The sequence below is a fragment of the Perognathus longimembris genome, chromosome 14 (assembly GCF_023159225.1).
Source record: "Perognathus longimembris pacificus isolate PPM17 chromosome 14, ASM2315922v1, whole genome shotgun sequence".
Taxonomy (NCBI): Eukaryota; Metazoa; Chordata; class Mammalia; order Rodentia; family Heteromyidae; genus Perognathus; species Perognathus longimembris.
In genome coordinates, this window is record NC_063174.1 from 27,678,579 (window position 1) to 27,696,209 (window position 17,631).

The following is a 17,631-nucleotide window of genomic DNA, read 5'->3' on the forward strand; positions in this document are numbered from 1 at the left end:
CCTCACTCCCACCTTAATGGTTCAGTTGTTACAGTTGATAAACCCACATTGATAATCACAGTCCACAGGTTACATTAGGATGGTGTGTGCACAGAAGGTACAGCATAGTTATAGGTCTGTTGTACTTTCTGTGAGTTTGGATAAATAGTTCATTTTTCCAAAAATGTTCCATGCTCAGCCAGTTCTTTTTCCAACCTGCACCACATTCCACCAATTTTTGGCAACCACTAACTTTTTTTTAATTGCCTCCATTACTTTACTTTTCTACAATGCCATGTAGTCTCATAAATATCATTTCAGATTGGCTTATTTCACTTATTTACGGTACAAAGAAAGTTATATTTAAATAAAACTTTCTATAATAATTGTCTTGATTCATTTAAGATAGTTGTGGTTTTGTTTTGTTTTGTTTTACCAGTCCTGTAGCTTGAACTCAGGGCCTAGGTACTGTCCCTGAGCTTCTTTTGCGCAAGGCTAGGGTGCTACCACTTGAGTCACAGTGCCATTTCTGACTTCTTCTGTTTATGTAGTACTGAGGAATTGAACCCAGGGCTTCATGCATTGCTAGGCAAGCACTCTACCACTCAGCCATATTCCCAGATGTTTGATTTTTTTAAAGGCTGCAACCCAAGAACTATAGTAAAAGTTTAAAACATATTACCTGGAATCATGGAAATGTGAAAACCAATAACCCTTCAGGTATAAGTTTGAACTTCAAATGTCCAGAGCTTTTCAGAAAAGAAGTAAATTTAGGACTATTGGTACTAAGAAGTATCTTAGAGAGTGGAAATAACTACTCTGTTGTGTGAGTGTTGGGATTACCAGACTATAGAATTTTTTTCAGTACCTTTGTATTTTTAAAAATGTGAAATCTGATTTTGATATATGAGAAGTATTAAAAATGTGGAACTTTTCTGTTGGCCAGTTGTTCCTTTATCCATACCTTTGAGCTTCAACGTTCACTGTGGAGTTGTGACTGGTGTTTTGTTATTATTGTCCTCTTTCATTTCCTTAGCAGATAAGAAGAAATACCAGGGCTAAAGGGGGTTTGGAGTAGCTGTATAGTTTTCTAATGTACTGCTTTGGTAGAAAATAGTTACAGTGTAGGAATCATAGGAATAGTCTAGAAAACTATGCTTGATTTTTCTGTAACTATAAATTGAGTTGACAATTAAAATAACTAACCTTTTGTTTTTGAATTATAGTTTTCTTGGAGAAGGAGAATGTTCAGGTTTTACAAGGCATTGACCCTTGTCATGCATTTTGTTGTTGTTACCCAGAATAAAGAAGACAGTGAAAAGGATGAAAAGAGGGATGAAGAGAGGCAGAAATCGAAACGGGGACGACCGCCTTTAAAATCTGCCCTTTCATCAAACATGCCATACAGTTTATCTAAGACAACAAACAGTGAAGGAAAATCAGGTACCAAAAATGCTTAAATTTTACATCAATTTGCTAGACAGCTCACATGTATTGTGTGGAATGGAAAGGTACTCAATTTTGAGGATCACTGATTTTTTAAAAATAAATACAGGGGGCTGAGAATGTGGCATACTGGTAGAGAGATTGCCTAGCATGCATGAAGCCCTGGGTTCGATTCCTCAGTACCACATAGACAGAAAAAGGCAGATGTCATGTTATGGCTCAAGTGGTAGAGTGCTAGCCTGAGCAAAAGAAGCTCAGGGATAGCACCCAGGCCCTGAGTTCAAGCACCAGGACTAACTGGCCAAAGAAAACCCAAAACCAAAAAACATGTGTGTGTGTGTGTGTGTGTGTGTGTGTGTGTGTGTGTATTTATCCACATGCATCCTTGTTAAAACAGCATTGAGTGTACTTACACAAAGATATTATGTCACTAGGGGATATAATCTTATAGGACTACTGTTACCTATGAGCTATTATTCATGGAAAATATTTTGTGACTAATTAAAGTACCACTGTGTGAGAGTCATAGTAAATCATCAAATTGTTTAATATCATATGAGTTAAACTAATTTTAATTTGAAGCTACCTTTATGGGGGGGTGGGGGGGTGGCTGTGGGTCTTAATCTCAGGACCTGGGCACTGTTCTTGAGCTTTTGCACAAGGCTAGCACTCTACCACTTTGATCCACAGCGCTACTTCTTGTTTTCTGATGGTTAATTGGAGATAAGAGTATCACTGTCTTTCCTACCTGGGCTGGCTTCAAACCGCCATCCTTAGATCTCAGCCTCCTGAGTAGCTAGGATTATAGGTGTGAGCCTCGATTACCTGGCTTGAAGCTAGTTTTGTTTTGCTATATATTTTTTATTTAAAATTTAGTGATATTTTAACATAGGAATACTTTTCACAAATGTGTTAGAAATGTACTATTTTAATACACAGCAAATTAAAAAAGCCACACATTCTAGTGTGTGGTGCTTCAAGTGTACCAGTATCTCATGTATCTGTGTGTGTATGTGTGTAACATGTGCCTGTTCTGGGGCTTGAACTTAGATCCTAATAAGTACTGTCCCTGAACTATTGTGTTCACACTAGCAGTCTATCACTTGAGCAACAGTTCCAGTTCTGGCTTTTCAGTGCTTAATTGGATGTAAGTCTCATGGACTTTCCTGTTTGGGCCGGCTTTGAACTGAGATGCTCAGATCTTAACCTTCTAAGTAGCTAAGGTTATGGGCATTAGCCATTAGTACCTGGCAACCACGTCTTTCTTAAGTTTAGGGCTGTTCACCCTGAGATCTTATAGCAATGCGGAGGCTGTGTTATTAAGAGAGCGCAAATGAATGTGGTATACAGGCAAGTTTTGTGATGAATACAGGTGAACATATTTTATTCTACTTTTATTCATTTCTTTTACTTTGGTGTCTGTGCATTTTCCGTGTGATTTAAGAAATATTAAGCAGTTATCTTGAAAATTTCCCTCCTTTTAAAAGAAACATTATTCTGATTACAGATTTTCCTACAGTCTATATGGGGTGTGTATATAGATTATAGGGACATGAACTTTCCTTTTTACTGCCATGCAAGATGTCCACAAGGTGAAAGGTAGACTTCTTACGTGGTTTTGCCCTTGTGCTATGTATACCCTATAGAACTATACTTAGCCACCTTATTAAACTGCCTCATAAAAGCTATAAAATGTGAGAAATGTGAATTCTATATTCTGTTTATGTTAGAACTACAAAAGAAAATTTTTATGTAAAACTGTATGTACCTTTTCACTTAAAGATAATTTGCCTTTTGTGATTTCTTCAAGATGTGGATACCATATGGGCAGAACTTTTAAATTTTAAAGTTCTTTTACAGTGTTAGAACTCTGATTATTATTTTTCAAAAATCTGGCATAAAGGGAATAATTTCTTTTTACAAGTAGGTGGTTTACCTCTAATCTGTATGAGTGTATGTGCGTGTATCTACATGCTGGCACTAGGGCTTAAACACTCATGCTTAACTGTTTCCACTTAAGGTTGAGCTTCTGGCTTTTTAAAATTAGAGGTAAGAGTCCCTTGCTCTTGGATTTGTCTCCCTGGGCTTGCTTCTAATTGGGATCCACAGAGCTCAGTCTCCTGAGTAGTTAGGATTACAAGCCATCTGACTTTACCTGTACTTGATTGTTAATAATAAAAGTTTTGAAAATTCACATTGTTCATTTTAGCCATCTCTTCTTTGCAGAATAATTTTAGATGATATGTCATGTATCTTTCTTAGGGCACAAAATGGTCAACACACATATCAGTATCCTCTAGATCTTGATGTAAATCACCTAACACATCTGTTTCATATTTCAGTACTAGTCCTTGACTTTGTGTAAGTTCTGTGGTAGCCTAAATATAATGTCAATTAAAATTACAATTAGCGCTGGGTGCCAGAGGCTTGTACTTATAATCCTGGCTACTAAGAGGCTGAGATCTAAGGATAATAGTTTGAAGCCAGCCTAGTCAGGAAAGCTGTGAGACTTTTCTCCTCAATTAAAGTTTGTGAGACTCTTCTCTCAACTAACCACCCCAAAACCCATAAGTGATTCTGTGGTTCAAGTGACACTAGCCTTGAGCAAAAATGCTCAGGTCAGCACCTAGACCCCGAGTTTAAACCCCAACAACCACACACATACACAAATACACACACACACACACACACACACAAATTAGAAATAGCTCTTTATTCCAAATCAGGATCATAATATGTAATATAATGTATTTCACACATTTTCACTTGAAATCTCCCTAACATTTTGGCACAAATGTTAAAATTTATTTTATATAGCCAATTCCTGTAGAAAGATATGCAAAGGTAAATGACTAAGGGTTTGCTGATATTTGGTAGTATTTTAATTGTAACATTGCACTGATAATTAAAGACCTGCATAATATAATATTTTCTCTTATAGACTCTTTTTCATCTGATAGTGAAACAGAAGACCCTTTAGAAAAGAATTTGATAAATGAAGAACTTTCTCTTGATATTAAAGAAGAAATAGAAAAAAATGAAAGTTTATGTGATGACAAGCTAGATGAAGAACATCCAAAGATTGTACATAATTTAAAAGAAAATGATAGGCTTCAAATGCAACCCTTAGAAACCCTGAAATTAGAAGTTGTAGAGAATGAGCAAATAGTACAAATTTTTGGAAACAAAGTGGAACAACTAGAAGAAGTCAAGAAAGAGGCAGAAAAATCTCCTAAAGGAAAGGGAAGGCGAAGCAAGACAAAAGATCTTTCTTTAGAAATTATAAAGATTTCATCATTTAGCCAGGATGATGCAGGAAGTGAACCTCACATAGAAGCTCATAGTCTTGAATTTTCTTCATTAGAAAGTAAGAACTTTTCTTCAGCTACAGAAGATGAAATTGATCAATATGGAAAAGAAAAAAAGTTGAAAAGGAAACTAGTAGGACAAACATCACCAGAAAAAAAAATAAGAATTGAGAATGGATTGGAGATGACAAATAATATATCTCAAGAAAGGACCAGTGATTGTCTTGGCTCTGAAGGAATAAATAACTTAAACTTTGAACAGCACTTTGGAACTGAAAATGAAGGAATGCCATCATTAATAGCAGAGTCAAATCAGTGCATCCAAGAACTGACTAGTGAAAAGTTGAATAGTCCAGCTGAAGAAACTATAAATACTTCACTAAAAGAAGAGGAGGATGCAATGCCCCTGATTGGCCCTGAAACCTTGGTTTGCCATGAAGTAGACTTGGATGATTTAGATGAAAAGGATAAGACCAATATGGAGGATGTCGTAGTTGAAAGCTCTGAATCGAACTTGCTTGTTTCTATTCCACCCACTTTGCCTCCTGTAGTGCATAACTTTTCAGTAGCTTCCCCTCTTACTCTTAGTCAAGATGAGTCTCGAAGTGTGAAAAGTGAAAGTGACATAACAATTGAGGTTGATAGCATTGCTGAAGAATCTCAAGAAGGCCTCTGTGAGAGAGAATCGGCAAATGGATTTGAAGCCAGCATTGCCCCTAGTACCTGTAGTATAATTGTACAAGAAAGAGAAAGCAGAGAGAAAGGTAAGACTTTCTAGGGGGGAAGAAACATTAAAATTATAGAAATATGTTAATGCCAAAATTTATATTAAGAAATTTGGTTATTACTGACCTTTGGTGTCTTTTAAAAATTTGTATGTAGAATTATAGACAAATACATGTGAATATACATGTAAATTCATACTCAACTTGCTCATCTTTTCCTTAATGTTCTCTTTTCCTTTGTTTCAGGTCAGAAAAGACCAAGTGATGGAAATAGTGGATTAATGGCAAAAAAACAAAAGCGTACCCCAAAGCGAACAAGTGCTGTAACCAAAAATGAAAAGAATGGAGCAGGTTGGTGACTTTCAAAAGCTGACTTCAGTAGCATGATAGTAATTTTAGCAGTTTAGATTCAATAACAGAAATTTACATCGAAGATGCGTAATATGAATCTAATCATGAGGAAGCATCCACAAATTCAGACTAAATTTGGGATTCTATGTAAAATAACTGGCTTATAATTTTCAAAATCCATCCCCAAGGTCATAAGCATCAACAGAGGAGGAAACAGTCTAGACTGAAGTGACAACTAAATGCAGCCCATCATTTTCCCGTGGATCCTACTGCCATATAGAGTATCAAGTAGAGATCTGAGGACTAGACGATAGCAATATATCTGTGCTAAATGCCTAATATTAATGGCTATATTATGGTTTTGTAGGAATGTGGTAGTTTTAAAAAATTCCAGCTGGGTGCTGGTGGCTCACACCTGAAATCTAAAAGAATAGTTTGTGTTGAACCATTTCTGGATTGTTTTAATGCTTTGTCTTAAACATAAATGGAACAATAGTACATTGCTTATTTTATAATGTTGCTTTTTCATTTGACTATATATATTGATATTTTACTATTTATGTTCTAGCTCATTCTTTTTAACTATTTAAGCAAAGCATTCAATGATGTTTAGTCTTTCTACTCATTTTCTTTTAGGGAAAATTTCAGTTCTTTTCTTCTTTTCTCTTTTCTTGTTATAAACTGTGTATTTATGCATTTTTTTCTTTATGATACTAAAAAGTGCAATTGCTGGATCTACTGCATTTTCATAGTTGAGGTTTTTATAATTTATAGTCTCCTAGTAAAGTTATTATTATTGTTACTACAGGACAAAGCAGTGATAGTGAAGATCTTCCTGCTGTTGACAATTCTAGTAAATGTACTCCAATGAAGCATCTTACTGTATCTAAGCCACAGAAACTTGCACGATCCCCGGCAAGAATCTCACCACACATCAAAGATGGAGAAAAAGAGAAACACAGAGAAAAACATCCAAATTCATCCTCTAGGACATATAAATGGAGTTTTCAACTCAGTAAGAAGCTTATCGATATAATCTGAATATATATTGTATAATCTTTCTCTTTCTGTCTTTCTTTTCTTAGTACTGGTATAGTACTGGGGCTTGAACTCAGGGCCTCATATTCTCTCTTAGCATTTTCATCTCAAGGCTGGTGCTTCTACTACTTGAGCCACACTTTCTATATACACTGTAAAGTAGAACTAATCTTAAATGTGAACTTAGGTTAATAGTAATAATGATTAACAAATTAGGTATTTCAAATTATTAATTACATGTAGTGTCTTAAATACAAATCTGCATCTTTTCATAACACAAACTTGACAAATAGTGGCAAGAAAATCTCTAGTTGAGGAAGACATAAGCAAAGGAAGGGGTGACACTGTCAAAAAAGAAATGTACTCCTTACCTGACTTATGAAATAACCCCTCTGTACAACACCTTAAAAATAACTATAAAATTATATATATATAAAAAGAAGAAGGAAGACATGGGCTGGGCATGGTGAGACATACTGTATTCCCAGAACTTGGGAGGCTGACGCAAGAGAATTGTTAGTTCTTGGCCAGCCTGGTTTACATAGTAAGTCTTTGTCAAAAAAGAAGTTGAATTAGAGGTGTGGCTCAAGTGGCAGAGTACCAGCATAAGTAAAAAAGCTGAATGACAGTGCAAGGCCTTGCAGTTAAGCTCTGGTAGCAGCACAAATAAAAGCAAAAAACACTTTTATTTACCTTAACATCATAGGCTTTAATAAACTAATGCTTTTGTTAATTTATGAGTTAATTTTTATAGCACTGCCATCATTTTTCTTAAATCCACATTTTTTTTCTCTTTTAGATGAATTAGATAATATGAACAGTGCAGAGAGAATATCTTTTCTCCAAGAAAAACTTCAGGAAATCAGAAAATATTACATGTCTTTGAAGTCTGAAGTTGCAACCATAGACAGGAGGAGAAAAAGATTAAAAAAGAAAGACAGAGAAGGTAATTTTATTAAACGTTCTTCGATTTTTCAAATATGTATCTTATCGTTTTAGAAGTTATGTTTATCACTCTCTGAACATCATATGCATTCTGTAGTTGTTGCTTTTAGATACCTAGTGGCTCCTTCTCTATTGCTATTGTTGAAATGAGCTACTCAACACAGAATTAATCATAATGAGATTCTTGAGAAAGCGGTATGAACTCTTTTACAAAATGTAAAATTTTACTAAATATCCTGAGGTCTCAAAAAGTCCTCACTCCCTCTGAAATTTATTCTTTGCCCAAAAAAATATTTATGGACTGCCTATTCACAGACATTTTTGTTACCCTGAAGTTTGCCAAAATGAGTAAGGCATAAAGTTATACTCATTGTTGGTAGATTATTATTGAGCCACACAAAAGAAGGAAACATGAAAAAAAATGAATGAAACACGTCAAATTGAATGGTTCTGGAAACCACTCATGTTAAGTAAAGTAAGCCAGATTAGAAGGACAATGGTCACGTGTTTTCTCTCATAATGTGCTAGATCTAAAAGATAAACATGTATCTAAACATATCCATCCATCCATCTATCTATTTGGCCTATCAGCATATTATATATAATATGACTATGGATTATGCATTTGGGAGATATCATGGTGAAGCCTCTTGGAATAATTAACATCCACTTAACAAAAATGAGTATTAGGGGGCTGGGGATATGGCCTAGTGGCAAGAGTGCTTGCCTTGTATACATGAAGCCCTGGGTTTGATTCCCCAGCACCACATATACAGAAAACGGCCAGAAGTGGCGCTGTGGCTCAAGTGGCAGAGTGCTAGCCCTGAGCAAAAGGAAGCCAGGGACAGTGCTCAGCCCCTGAGTCCAAGGCCCAGAACTGGCAAAAAAAAAAAAAAAAAAGAAAGAAAGAAAGAAAAATGAGTATTAGGAATTTGAAACATTTCCTATCTTGGGTGTAGGTGCTAGGGGGAGAGGTGAATAGAGTGAAGGAGAGCAAATATGATAAATTTGTGTACATGCATAAAAATGAGCAATAAAGCTTGCTGAGTCTGCTCTGGGAAGTGGAGGAGTAGGGAGAATGATAGAGAGGGTAAGTAATCAGTGTGCATTATATACATAAATGAACACGTTAAAATGAAACCTTACTGTCAGCTAATGTATGCTATTTTTTTTTAAAGGATTATCTGGAGTATGGGAGGTACTGAGGACGATAGCCCAAGTAGTAGACTACTCCCCTAGTGAGCACAAAGCTCTAGGTTCAAACTCCAGTATCATCAAAACGCAAACAAAATGATTGCATTGTTGGGGGCATAATTTATTTCCTAAGCAATCATAGTATAATTTCATTGAGCTTAACATTAATGAGCATGTACCATGTGCCAGGTACTCTGCTAGGTAGCAGAAATGCATTAGGCATAGACTTTGACTTCAAGTGTCCTAACATCTAGTAGGACAGTTTGCCCTAAGTGATATTAAACCATGTAGGAATCAGTGCAAGGAGAGCTTACTTTAGAGGAACCATGGAGAAGAAGTAGTGCCTGAGTTAACCATTAAAATGTGTAAGATTTCTGGATGCTGGTGGCTCACACCTGTAATCCTGGCTTCTTGGGAGGCTGAGATCTGAGGATCAAAAGCCAGCCCAGGCAGCAAAGTCCTTGAGAGACTTATCCCCAATTGACCACCTAACAACAGAAGTGGTGCTGTGGCTCAAAGTGGTAGAGTGCTAGCCCTGATCAAAAAAAGAGACAGGAACAGCGCCCAGGCCCTGAGTTCAAAATTTCTAGTTAAATTCTAGTTAGATATTGGGACATGTTTCTATTCACTGTATCCCTAGGCTTCACTAAAATAATAATAAAGGAAATTAAAATTAAAGGAAATTATGTCCCTAACTCTCTAATGATCAATTTTTTTAAAAAAGGACAAGTCATTACACACCAGTGTAATTATAGATAAAATTAGTGTCAAAGATGACATCAATTGCTAGAGAGAATGATAAAAAAAAAAGATTTTATACATTGCTTTTGACAAAAACACGTTGGTACTACTATTTTGGAGAGCCACACTATGCCCACAAAAACAGAAAATAGATCATTAGCACACTAATTACATTTCTCGGTGTATCTTTCAGGCCTAGAGAAGTTCTTGTACCTGTGGCCAAGAATTATACAAAAGTATTCTTTAAAGCACTGTGTTAAAATAGAGGAAAATGGAAAGTAGCATGTTTTTATAAATATATGGAATGGATGACTAAATGGCACTTTATTCATTAAATGAAGGCGCTATATCAGAAAAGAGAATGAGACAGGTGACCATAGCAAACAATAAGTGTTCACAGCATATTATTTGGAAGCTGAGCAGTTGGTAGACTGTTTTAACTGTAGTAGTAGATGAGATAATGATAAAACATAAGCTTGCTTGTCCTTACAGTAGGACCAAATAAGAGAAAAACAAATTGATACTATATAATTCAAGAAAAACACAGAAAGTAGGATATGGGATATTAGGACAAATCTGAGAATTGCAGTTCAAAGCCAGTCCAGGCATAAGAGTCTATGAGACATAGCTCTAATTTTGAGAGAGAGAGAGAGAGAGAGAGCCCTCTCATCCTACCTGTCAAGGATCTTTCTCTAACCTTTACAGAAAACTAACTTAGCCAAAAGTAGGTAGAATCAGTAGGTTTACAGACTTAGAAACACAAACCATAGCTAAAGGTGAAGATTCAATGTTAAACCTACACAATAGGTTGAACAAGTTTAATTAAATGGTGAGATTCCTTACCTCTTCCAACTCATATCTAATCTTTTTTTTTTTTGGCCAGTCCTGGGCCTTGGACTCAGGGCCTGAGCACTGTCCCTGGCTTCTTTTTGCTCAAGGCTAGCACTCTGCCACTTGAACCACAGCGCCACTTCTGGCCATTTTCTGTATATGTGGTGCTGGGGAATTGAACCCAGGGCCTCATGTATATGAGGCAAGCACTCTTGCCACTAGGCCATATCCCCAGCCCCTCATATCTAATCTTGACTCTTGGAAAGCTGCAGCCAAGTTTCTGCTTATTCCTAGGACAGGGGAAGATTCTTTTGCTTAAAGCTAGCACTCTACCTTTTGAGCTATAGTACCACTTTCTGCTTTTCTTGAGTAGCTTATTGAAGAAGATAAGAGTCCCAGGGACTTTCTTGTGTGGGCTGGCTTCAGACCTGTAATCCTTAGATCTCATCAGCGATTCCTTGAGTAGATAGGTGTGAGCTCCAGCAAGAACTTGGTTTTTTGTTGGTGATAGGGCTTGAACTCAGGGATTGGGCACTGTCCTTGAGTTCTTGGACTCATGCCTAGTGCCCTACCACTTTGAGCCACACTCCACTTCTGTTTCTGAGTGGTTAATTGGAGGTAAGAATCTCACAGGGACTTTTCTTCCCAGGCTGGCTTTGAATCACAATCCTCAGATCTCAGCCTCCTGAGTAGTTAGAATTACATGTGTGAGCCACCAGCACCTAGCAAAAACATGCTTTTTGTTGGTAGTGGGCCTTCAACTCAGGTCCTGGGCACTGTCCCTGAGCTCTTTTTTTTTTTTTTCTCAAATTTTTATTATCAAACTGACGTACAGAAAGGTTACAGTATCATACGTTGGGCATTGGATACATTTCTTGTACTGTTTGTTGCCTTGTCCCTCATGCCCCCCTCCCTCCCTCCCTTTCCCTCCCCCCCCAGGTGTTCAGTTCACTTACACCAAACAGTTTTGCAAGTATTGCTTTTGTAGTTATTTCTCTTTTTTTACCCTGTGTCTCTCGAATTTGGTATTCCCTTTGAATTTCCTACTTCCAATACCAGTAAACACGGTTTCCAATATACTCAGATAAGATTACAGAGATAGTGTAGGTATAAACATAGGAAGGTGATACAAAACATTATCAATAATAGAAACTGTCCCTGAGCTCTTATGCTCAAGGCTAGTGCCTTATCACTTGGAGTCACAGTGCCACTTCCAGTCTTCTGGTGGTTAATTGGAGATAAGAGTGTCATGTATTTACTTCTTACTTTTCTGTTCTGTCTGGCTCGTTTTGAACCGCCACCCTCAGTTCTCAGCCTTCTGAGTAACTAGGATTATAGGCATGAGCCACCGGCACCTGGCTAACACCGTGTTTTTTTTTTTTTTTTTGGCCAGTCCTGGGCCTTGGACTCAGGGCCTGAGCACTGTCCCTGGCTTCTTCCCGCTCAAGGCTAGCACCCTGCCACTTGAGCCACAGCGCCGCTTCTGGCCGTTTTTTCTGTATATGTGGTGCTGGGGAATCGAACCTAGGGCCTCGTGTATCCGAGGCAGGCACTCTTGCCACTAGGCTATATCCCCAGCCCTAACACCGTTTTTTTTTTTTTTTTTTTGGCCAGTCCTGGGCCTTGGACTCAGGGCCTGAGCACTGTCCCTGGCTTCTTCCCGCTCAAGGCTAGCACTCTGCCACTTGAGCCACAGCGCCGCTTCTGGCCGTTTTCTGTATATGTGGTGCTGGGGAATCGAACCTAGGGCCTCGTGTATCCGAGGCAGGCACTCTTGCCACTAGGCTATATCCCCAGCCCCTAACACCGTTTTTAATACCACAAAAATATGGTACTTTTAGAAAGTCAGATAATATTCTCTTAAAATATGAAAGCAGGAACGTTTTTAAATAATAAAAGGTATAAAGCTGAAGAAATCCCATTAGAAAGTCAGAAAGACAATAGGAGACAGTGAAAGTGTAAGATCTAGCTAGGCAATACATCTTCTGGACCACTGGATTTCTAGAATGAGTACTAATAAACATGGTGACAGATTTCAAGAAATAATTTGCACTTTAAGAAACAGAATTTGTACACTCTCCCTCTGAAGGATATGGATCACATAGGAAAACAGGAAAGGAAAGTCTCAAGGTGATGGTGATAGCAAGCAATAGGATAACCATTGCTAGCAGGCCTAGAAATCAACTGCTCTGGGATTATAATAGAACAAGCAAGGAGGGCTCCCAAAAGATGCCTCAGAAATAAAAGAATAAATAACCAGGGCACTAGTGGCTCATTCCTATCGTCCTAGCTACTTAGGAGGATGTGATCTGAGTGAGGATCACCATTTGAAGTCTGCTTGGACAGAAGTTAGTGAGACTCTTATCTCCAGTTAACCACAAGAAAAGCCAGAAGTAGAGCTGTGGCTCAAGTGGCAGGGTGCCAGTGTTGAGTGAAGAAGCTAAGAGACAGCATTCAGGCCCTGAATTCAAGCCCCAGTTCCAGCATAAAAGGAGTAAGAAAAAAGAGGGAGGGAACTGGGAAGATGGCCTAGTGGCAAGAGTGCTTGCCTTGCATACATGAAGCCCTGGATTCAATTCCTCAGCACGACATATATAAAAAATGGCCAGAAGTGGCGCTGTGGCTCAAGTGGCAGAGTGCTAAAAAGAAGCCAGGGACAGTGCTCAGGCCCTAAGTTCAAGGCCCAAGAATGGCAAAAAATAAAAAAATAAATTTGTTGGGAGAAGTTTTGTTTCTTGCCAGAGGCTTTAGGGAATGGCTTGTGTCATGTGGTCTTGAATCATTTTACTCCAAGTCCAGCAGTTCCTGGAAGTAGCGGGGAAAATGGAAAGAAATCAATTTTCTATGAGAGACCCTCTTTTATCAAAACTGTAAGAGTCAGGTACAGTGGCTCACATCTGTAACCATAGCTACTCAGGAGGCTGAGATCTTGAGGATCTCAGTTCAAAGCTAGCCAAGGCACACAAATCTGAGAGACTCAGCTCCAATTAACCACCAAAATATTGAAAGTTGAGGTGTGGCTCAAGTGGTAGAGCACCAGCCTTGAACAGGAAAGTAGGCAAAAGAGTGAGGCCCTGAGTTCTGGCATATGGCACACATACATATTAAACAACAACAAAAACCCAAAACTAAGTAGTAAGAGGTCTTTACAAGCTGAAGATGTAGCTCAGTGGGTCTAGCTTGCATCGGCCTTGATTTTGATCCCCAGCATTGCATAAGGAGAAACACACACACACACACACACACACACACACACACACACACACACACACACACACGGTATTAAATCTATAAAATTTCTTCAAAGAACCTACTCCTTTGAGGTTAGTTTTTTAAAGGTTATGTTTCACTTGATCTTACTAAATATAAGGCCAAGAAGAGACAGTGATATAAATTTCAACAACTTAAAAAAATTATTACAGCCCACTTCTTTATGTGTGTGTGTGTGTGTGTGTGTGTGTGTGTCTCTCTCTCTGTTTCTCTTTCTTCCTTTTGGTCAGTTCTGGGGCTTGAACTCAGGGCCTGGCTGCTGTCCCTGAGCTATTTTGCTCAAAACTAGCACTCTACCACTTTGAGCCACAGTACTATTTCTGGTTTTCCTGGAGGTCTCACAGACTGGGCTGGCTTTGAACCACAATGATCAGATTTCAGCCTCCTGAGTAGCTAGGTTTACAGGCATGAGCTACTGACCCCCAGCTTCTTGTTTTCTTATAGTAAGTTATTACATTGAGACGTTAAGTGATTTCTGGGGTATATTTTGAGTTTGTTGTAATTATTCATGTCTCATTGGTAGTCACACACATATACAGGTATACTTAAATAAATAAATAAACAGTAAAGCTTTAAGTAAAGTTAGTAGAATTAAGAAGATTGGCAGGAGACATGAGAGTTTTGCCAAGAAAGAGAAGGTAAAGGAAAAATTAAAAAAAAAACAGTGCAAATCAATGAATGCACAATGTTATGATCCTTCATCCATGTTCTGTCTTTCCTGGAGGGTTATGTTAAAGCTACTTAATGATTTTCCCCCTAATCATGTCCCTATACTTTCATCCCAATCTCATGATTCAGATCTGACAGAAACTAGAAATTCTCTGGCTCAGGTGTCTGTAACTCAGAGGTTGACTTCAAATTTGGGACAAGCCAAATTTGCTTCCTGGAATCTTTCAAGTAGGAGTTTAAGAGTTACATTTTTTAGGAATGGTGAAATATTGTTATTTGCAGGGAAATGGTCAGAACTTGAACAAATAATGTTGAGCGAGACAAGCCTAGAACACAGAAAACAAAGGGGCATGATCTCCCTCATATATGACTGTTAAGATGGGGTGACGGAGAGACAGTTAGAGACCAGGTCTGTGAAACCAAAAACTGCTTGTCAAATGGTATTTCCCACAGAATTGGGTCAGTGACCCAACATTATGTAACTAAAACCAAACAACTACTCAACATATAAAGGTCAAAAATTGACCTGTCAGTGGAATACAATAGCTCAAAAGCTATGTATGTACGTTCACATAAGACTACTGTTGACATATTGTCTAATGTTGACATTACATTTAAAGCCCTAGGCGAATTTTCTTTGGTGTAGGCCACGTGGCTACTGTATATGTTCTTGGTACATTGGGTATTGTATATATGTCTACCTGACCTAGGGAAGGGAAAGAAAAACAGGGTGTAAGATATCACAAGAAATGTGCACAACACTGCCCTACCATGTAACTGTACCCTTTTTGCACAACACCTTGTCAAAAAAAATTTAATTAATAAATTAAAAAAAAACCAAAAACAATGAGTTACATTTTGTGTGGTATCTGTGTCTTGTTCACTTATTTATTGTGGTGCTTGAGATGAGTTTCATGCCAAATAAGCATACATTTTGTCCTGTGATATATTTTTTGAACTGATGAGCTACTTAATTGACCAATAATTGATTCTACTCTATTGAGCCACAGTATTTATTTTATTTTTTTTATTTTTTGCCAGTCCTGGGGCTTTAACTCAGGGCCTGAGCACTGTCCCTGGCTTCTTTTTTGCTCAAGGCTAGCACTCTACCACTTGAACCACAGCGCTACTTCTGGCTTTTTTTCTGTATATGTGGTACTGAGGAATTTAACCTAGAGCTTCATATATACTAGGCGAGCACTTTACCACTAGGCCATATTCCCAGCCCCAAGCCACAGCATTTTTATTGGCAATTTGTTATTCCTTTGTGAGGCCTGTGATTGAAGTGAATAATGTTAAGAATCTTATTTGCCAGTTGCCTTTGCTATTGCCTTTGTATAATACTTTTTTTTGAGTCTAACATAGTTGTGTTGATCCTACAGTGTCGCATGCTGGAGCCTCCATGTCATCTGCTTCATCAGACACTGGAATGAGTCCCTCATCGTCGTCTCCCCCACAAAATGTACTTGCTGTGGAATGTAGGTGATAAACATTTTACCTGCTTTCTCAGCAGTTTGCTGCCATGGACATTAATTCCCAAACCCTGAAATACAACCACAGAAAGCACTCAACTGGTTTGCTAAGTATATCCTGTATATTTTTCCAGGCTGGATTGTATCTCTCCCCTTCTCTCTTTTTTTCTTGTTGCAAAAAATAAGCTGATTAATAATTGAAGGTTAGGCAGCTTGCCATATTTGTCATAATTTTTCTTTATTTTTTTCATTTTTTGTGATATAGAAAAAAAGGGCACTTAGCAAATTTGAATTTGTATAATAAAGCTTTCAGGAGTGATAGGAATCATAGATAAGCAAGTGCACAAGATAAAACACCAAAATATTATCTGGCTGAATAGTTACTGCTGCACTTTCACTAAGATGTATTGAACCCTTGGTGAGTAGGAGGTTTAAGTTGTGGGGTTTTTGTTGTTGTTGTTGTTGATGTTTTATTATTTTAAAAAAATTTTTTGTGGAAGCACTTGCTATTTAGAACTGCCAAAGTATATGTACAGCAGTGTGCCCAGGTTTAAAGGTGTAAATGGGACAAAATAAATTGTGAAAGGAAGTGTAGTTAACTGAAAACTACAGTTGTAATAAGTCTTCCACTTTTTATAGGACTTTTGAGCACACAATTATGCAAATATTTTAATGTTTATTAATGTTTACAGTGGAATTGTGAAGAAGTTTTCAGTGGACTATCTTATCCCTTGACAAAACTATTTTGTCTTTTTTCTATGTAATTTCAGAGTTTTTATTTTGTTACAAAAATACAAAAATGAAATATATAACAACAATGAAGTTATTTAACAAGATTTCTAAAGCTGAAATTTTTGTGTAAAATAAGGTATTATCTTGCAACTTGTTAAATATATTTATTCAGACATTGGATGTTGTATTTTTATGTATTTTTTAAAATATTAATAAAATTGAAAAAAAGAAAATTCTAGGTTAATTCACTCTTTGGGTAACAGTAGCTCTCAGCTGTTCCTTTTGCAGGACTGCCGCACTCAGCAGCCTTTCTTGTACTTAAGGAACTCAGTCTCAGTCCTTCAACAATAGAACTGCAAATGGGCATCTGGATCATTAAAGTATACATTGTTTAGAAACTTTGGCAGTCCTAGTAATTAAACTGTTTTGAAGATCAAATGTTTGGTTGCCCTTAAGATACTTTGTCACAGCTTTTGTGTTAGCTATACTGCCGAATAAGTTTATATCTCCCAAAGTTGAGATGCAACAACTAAGTAAAGCAACTATGTATGCTATGTCTGTGAATTGTTCCACAGACTGATACATTTTGTAAATATTTCTTCCAAAATCATGTATTTAAAGCAGTTTTGCATATACATTATGTAAAAAGGTGATTTTTAAAAGCAATTTTTAAATTCATGTTTGTACATCGAAAGGATTTTTTTAAACCTCCTTTTCTGTGTTTAATAATTCTGTAGAGAAATAACCTAGATGCTCTAGACTGTATATCAGGATCTGATTTACAAGAGCAGAGTTAAGGCTGAACACTAGTGATGGCATAGCATTACTGAAGTCATTGTTTTTTAATTTCATTTTACCACATTGTGAACTTGTGATTCAGATTCCTTCCATTTTCTCAGAGAATTAAAAACAAAAAGTACTCTTGTAAAA

At 37.3% G+C, this 17,631-nt stretch overlaps 1 protein-coding gene across 2 annotated transcripts in view; it reads left to right on the plus strand.

Moving 5' to 3' along the window:
* Arid4a (AT-rich interaction domain 4A) overlaps window positions 1-17,631 on the plus strand; it is an 85,184-nt gene extending 67,553 nt beyond the window's left edge. For both annotated transcript variants that reach the window (XM_048361859.1, XM_048361860.1), the window contains exons 19-24: window positions 1,281-1,422; window positions 4,367-5,497; window positions 5,705-5,809; window positions 6,618-6,824; window positions 7,647-7,793; window positions 15,880-17,631. In XM_048361859.1, the coding sequence (XP_048217816.1) occupies window positions 1,281-1,422; window positions 4,367-5,497; window positions 5,705-5,809; window positions 6,618-6,824; window positions 7,647-7,793; window positions 15,880-15,983 (1,836 nt within the window). In that variant the 3' untranslated portion in view covers window positions 15,984-17,631. The remainder of the gene's footprint in view (window positions 1-1,280; window positions 1,423-4,366; window positions 5,498-5,704; window positions 5,810-6,617; window positions 6,825-7,646; window positions 7,794-15,879) is intronic.